This window comes from Emiliania huxleyi, assembly GCF_000372725.1.
Source record: "Emiliania huxleyi CCMP1516 unplaced genomic scaffold EMIHUscaffold_32, whole genome shotgun sequence".
Taxonomy (NCBI): domain Eukaryota; phylum Haptophyta; order Isochrysidales; family Noelaerhabdaceae; genus Emiliania; species Emiliania huxleyi.
This window is the reverse complement of record NW_005199601.1, coordinates 113,194-117,997: the sequence shown is the minus strand read 5'-3', so window position 1 is coordinate 117,997 and position 4,804 is coordinate 113,194. Positions and strand designations below refer to the sequence as shown.

Sequence of the window (4,804 nt, the reverse complement as noted above, 5' to 3'; positions counted from 1 at the left end):
TCCAGCTCGGTGGGCTCGGGGGCGGTGGTGGCGGCGGCGACGAGCCGCCAGCAACAAGCACACGCACCCACACATCGCTCTGAGTGCTACTACTACTGCTGCCCGTGCAGCTGCTGGTGCAGCCGACGGCCGCCGAAAGCGACGAGCCGCCCACCACGCGCCCCGAGTCGGGCGAGCTGCAGTCGATTTGCTCGTTAAAATAGATTCCGATGCGCGCGTTGTTCTGCCCGTTGACGCCGCCATACGCCGTCTGCCCTACGATATTGAAGCCTTGCCGGTTGCAGTGCGGCTGGTAGCCATAGCCAGATAGCTGCCGCCAGTCAGAGAGGCTGCCGTTTGTTGACATAGAGCCGCCCATGAAGATCGACAGCAGCGATTGGGCCGGCGAGATCGGCAGACTCACAGAGTGCGTGACGGAGTTTCGTGTCATCTCGAGAATCACGACACTCGTCGGCTGTCCGAAAGCCGCCGTCTTACGCTCAGTACGGCCCTGGCTATCGGTGGCGCCCGTGTGAGGATTGCTGTTGGTCCACAGCGCGTTGCTGTAGTGAAAGTTGGGCGACATGCCGGCAAACTCAAGAGCGACTTGTGATGGCGGCGATGGTGGGGACGGTGGCCTCGCACATAATGGCCTGTGCGAGCCGCAGGCGCCGCCGTAGCCCGCGTTCCAGTAGAAGCAGGTGCCGCAGCCATTGCACTCGCAGTCGCTGTCACGCTCCATGCTACAGCCGGTCTGACATCCACCCGAGTAACTCTTGAAGTACCGCTGGCTGTTTGTGGTCGAGCCGGCATCCACGTCATACCCACCGACGGAGCTCGCGGCGCTGCGGCACTCCGACTCGCTCACGATCACGTCTCCGACGTCGCAGTCCGAGCCGGCATCGCCCTCATAGTAGTTCGAGGGCGGTGGCGTCAAGGGCAGTGGCGATGGCGGCGACGGCGCATCTTCGCAGCACGGTGCCCCAGCGTATCCCTCCGAATAGCAGCATGAGTCGTACTGGCCGTAGATGCAATCCTCAGCAGAGATCCCGTTGGCGAAGCAGTAGTCCTCTCGGCACGAATCGTCGGGCTGGCCTTCGTGGGTGCCGTTGAACATGTCCGTGTTCGAACCGTAGCAGTCGCACGTACACGTGAGCGATGGCGGTGCCGACGGCGACGAGTCGCAATCGCTGTTGAAGCGGTAGAGCTGCCCCGAGCCGCCCGCGTTGCTATTCTCCGAGCCCGTCGTGCACGCGTCCGTCGGGCAGTTGCAGTAGCCGTCCGTCTCGAAGAAGAAGTACTCGCCCACGCAGCCATCCTGCCCGTTGAGAGCCTGCACGGCCGCGGCGCACTCCTCGAGGGTCGTGGATCCTCCCTGAACGCCGTAGGTGCTGGCGTCATCCATGTGGATGTAGTTCGAGCAGCCTTCGCCGGACACCGCGGTGTACCCTCTCGCGCAGGAGCTCGGCGATGCCGGCGGTGCCAGACTCTCTGGCGGCGAGCAGCACGTGTTGCCGCCGTAGCCTTCGCAGCCCGACATCTGACCATTGAGCCACGTCACACCAGGCGTGCCCGGCATCACGCGCGAGAGCGTGTAGCCGTTCATGCAGTAGATGTCCGAATCGAGCGCGCAGCAGTCGTCGTCCTGCGACGTCGGACTGTATTCTGCACACTGCGACGTGTCGCACACAGTCGACGACGGCGGCGACGGCGAAATCGAACCCGACGGCTGCTGGCAAATGGCGCGTGTCTGCCCGTCGCCGCCCTCGCCCACATCGTGCCATTCGGCCGTCCCAACCCTGTTGATGAAGATGCGATTCTCGCCGCAGTGGCACGACCCCTCGCCGCCATCCCAGTTCGTGTACGTCAGCGCGTTGCCGTCGCCGTCCACCCATCCATCCCCGGCCGCATTCTCGCGCGCGTCGAGCCAGCAAGCGTAGTACGACTGGCACGCAGCGTACACGGCCTCATTCTCCGACTCGGTGCGCGGCATGGCGAGAGTGAGCCCTTGCGCGGCGCACCAGGCCACCGCCTCGGAAAAGGTGAGCGCGTCCGGCGAGACCGCCGACAGGCCAAAAGGCAGCGGCGGCGAGGGCGGCGGCGGATCGCAGCAGCACACCTCTGGGCGGTGGCACTCTGGCTCGGTGTACGAGGCGCACGTGCCGCACGTCGCTGGGCAGAGCTGCGCGTAGGAGACGCGGTAGCCGTTGTAGTCCTCGTCGATGGTCTCGCACGTCGCTCCAACCTGCGCCATCTTCTCCGCGCAGGTGGTGCCGCCAGGGCTTAGGTACGCGTCGGCAGCGAGGATGCCCTTGGGGTCGTCGACACAAGTCGGCGACGGCGGCGGCGCCGGCATGCACGTGTAGTTGGGACAGTCGTCGTAGCTCTGCGGCTGGACAGTCGGCACATAGCCCGCCTCGCACACGGCAGCCTCGCCCATCGCCTCGTTCGCGCAGCAGTCGTTCGAATTGTCGCGGCACATTGACGGCTCGCCGCCGCACGTCGGATCGCAGCCGCCGCTAAAGTCGCAGCACTGCTCGCCGTAATGGTTACAATCGCAGTCGCCGCACGAGGGCACACCGCAGTCGCCGCAGTTGCAGTAGTCGCCGCCGATCCCCTCCGCCTCGCAGTACGAGCGCGTCGGGCACACGTCCGCGCAGCACTCGGCGGGCGACGGCGGCGGCGGCGACGGATCTGGTGTGCAGCACGTGTTGCCAATCTTCTGGCCTCCACTCGCGCACTGCGGATAGAAGCCCGCATCGGCGGGCCGCGCCCACGTGCCGCCCTCGTCGATCGCGATCTGCAGGGAGAGGATGTAGCCGCTCGCGCAGCCGACCACGTCAGAGTTGCCACAGCAGTCGCTGTCGACACCGCCGTACTCGAGGCACACGCCCTCACTCGGCACGGCGCAGTCGACGGCCGGTGCACACGTAATCTTGATGCCGGTGGATCGGGCCTCGTCTATCGCGACGCACGTCTCAAATGGCACGTCGGAACAGCGCTCGCCACCATCGAACTGATCCACGCAACTGTCCATCGAGCTGTCGGAGCACGCGTGGACGAGCGTCTCACTGATGGCGTGCATACCCCAGTGCGTAAAGTCGACGTCAAAATACTGACCCGTCAGCACCGAGTCCGGAGTCGCCACGCACGTCCGGTCGGACAACATCGCCGACGTCACGGCAGGCGAGCCGCTGCAGTCGGTGTTCGTGAAGATCTGAAAATCGAGCGTATCGCACGACGGCGGCTGGTCGAAGAAGCAGCACGTGTACTGCCCGTCATTGACAGGGACGACCAAGTAGCCGTCGCGGCACGTCTGCGCCTCACCGTCTGGCGTGCCGTCCGCGTAGCAGTCGTCGCCGCCGGCGCTCGAGCACTTGGACGCGTCGCAGCGGCAGTGAGGCGGGTAGCACGTGTAGCGACCTTCGTTCCGAGGGTCGTCCGGGTGAGGGCTGGCGGTGTAGCCGTCGCTGCACGTCTGCGCCTCAGACTGGCCATCGGCGTAGCAGTCGTTGCCGCTGCTCGAGCACTTGCTGTCATCGTGGACGCAGGGAGACGGCGGGGGCGGAGCAGGTGCCTGGCCCGGCTGGAACGGCGGATGCGGCGGTGTGGGCGGCGCGAGCGGAAACAGGCGCAGCGAGCGCACTCTGTCGCAGCCCGGCGTTGGCCGAGGCTCGCACTCGTACCCGCACACGAGCACGCTGGAGTCGTACGTGAATGTCTCTCCTCCGCCGCCGGTCTCGGTCGCCACCTCCACACCGCAGCCTGGAGAGACACGGATGAAGTCGAGCCCAGTGCAAGTATCAATCCACGTCGATGCGTCCGTCGAGACCCACTCGCTGCCGCAGTAGCCGCCATCGTCCCCGCAGCAGTCGCCGCCCGAGCTCGAGCCCCACGGCGAGCATTCAGAAGCCGGGTCGCAGTTGCACCCGACATACTCGTAGCCGCGAGCAGCACACTCAGGAGGGGGGGGCGGAGCGGGCGCCTGGCCTGGCTGGAACGGCGGGAACGGCGGTAGCGGCGGCAGCGACGGCGGCTGGTCGAAGTCGAAGCAGCAGGTGTACTGCGAGTCGCGGATCGCGATCGGCAAGTAGCCGTCGCGGCACGTCTGCGCCTCACCGGGTGGGCTCGCGTAGCAGTCGTCGCCGTCGCTCGAGCATTTGGACGCGTCGCAGCGGCAGTGAGGCGGGTAGCACGTGTAGCGACCTTCGTTCCGAGGCTCGTCCGGGTGAGGGCTGGCGGTGTAGCCGTCGCTGCACGTCTGCGCCTCAGACTGGCCATCGGCGTAGCAGTCGTTGCCGCTGCTCGAGCACTTGCTGTCATCGTGGACGCAGGGAGACGGCGGGGGCGGAGCAGGTGCCTGGCCCGGCTGGAACGGCGGATGCGGCGGTGTGGGCGGCGCGAGCGGAAACAGGCGCAGCGAGCGCACTCTGTCGCAGCCCGGCGTTGGCCGAGGCTCGCACTCGTACCCGCACACGAGCACGCTGGAGTCGTACGTGAATGTCTCTCCTCCGCCGCCGGTCTCGGTCGCCACCTCCACACCGCAGCCTGGAGAGACACGGATGAAGTCGAGCCCAGTGCAAGTATCAATCCACGTCGATGCGTCCGTCGAGACCCACTCGCTGCCGCAGTAGCCGCCATCGTCCCCGCAGCAGTCGCCGCCCGAGCTCGAGCCCCACGGCGAGCATTCAGAAGCCGGGTCGCAGTTGCACCCGACATACTCGTAGCCGCGAGCAGCACACTCAGGAGGGGGGGGCGGAGCGGGCGCCTGGCCTGGCTGGAACGGCGGGAACGGCGGTAGCGGCGGCAGCGACGGCGGCTGTCA

At 66.7% G+C, this 4,804-nt stretch overlaps 1 protein-coding gene across 1 annotated transcript in view; it reads right to left on the bottom strand.

Annotated features, from left to right (window-relative positions):
- Window positions 1–4,804, bottom strand: part of EMIHUDRAFT_101482 (hypothetical protein) — a gene marked incomplete at both ends in the record, with an annotated part of 14,700 nt that overhangs the window by 1,892 nt on the left and 8,004 nt on the right. The window contains one exon of the mRNA XM_005774006.1: window positions 68–4,752. Coding sequence (XP_005774063.1) covers window positions 68–4,752 — 4,685 coding nt within the window. The remainder of the gene's footprint in view (window positions 1–67; window positions 4,753–4,804) is intronic.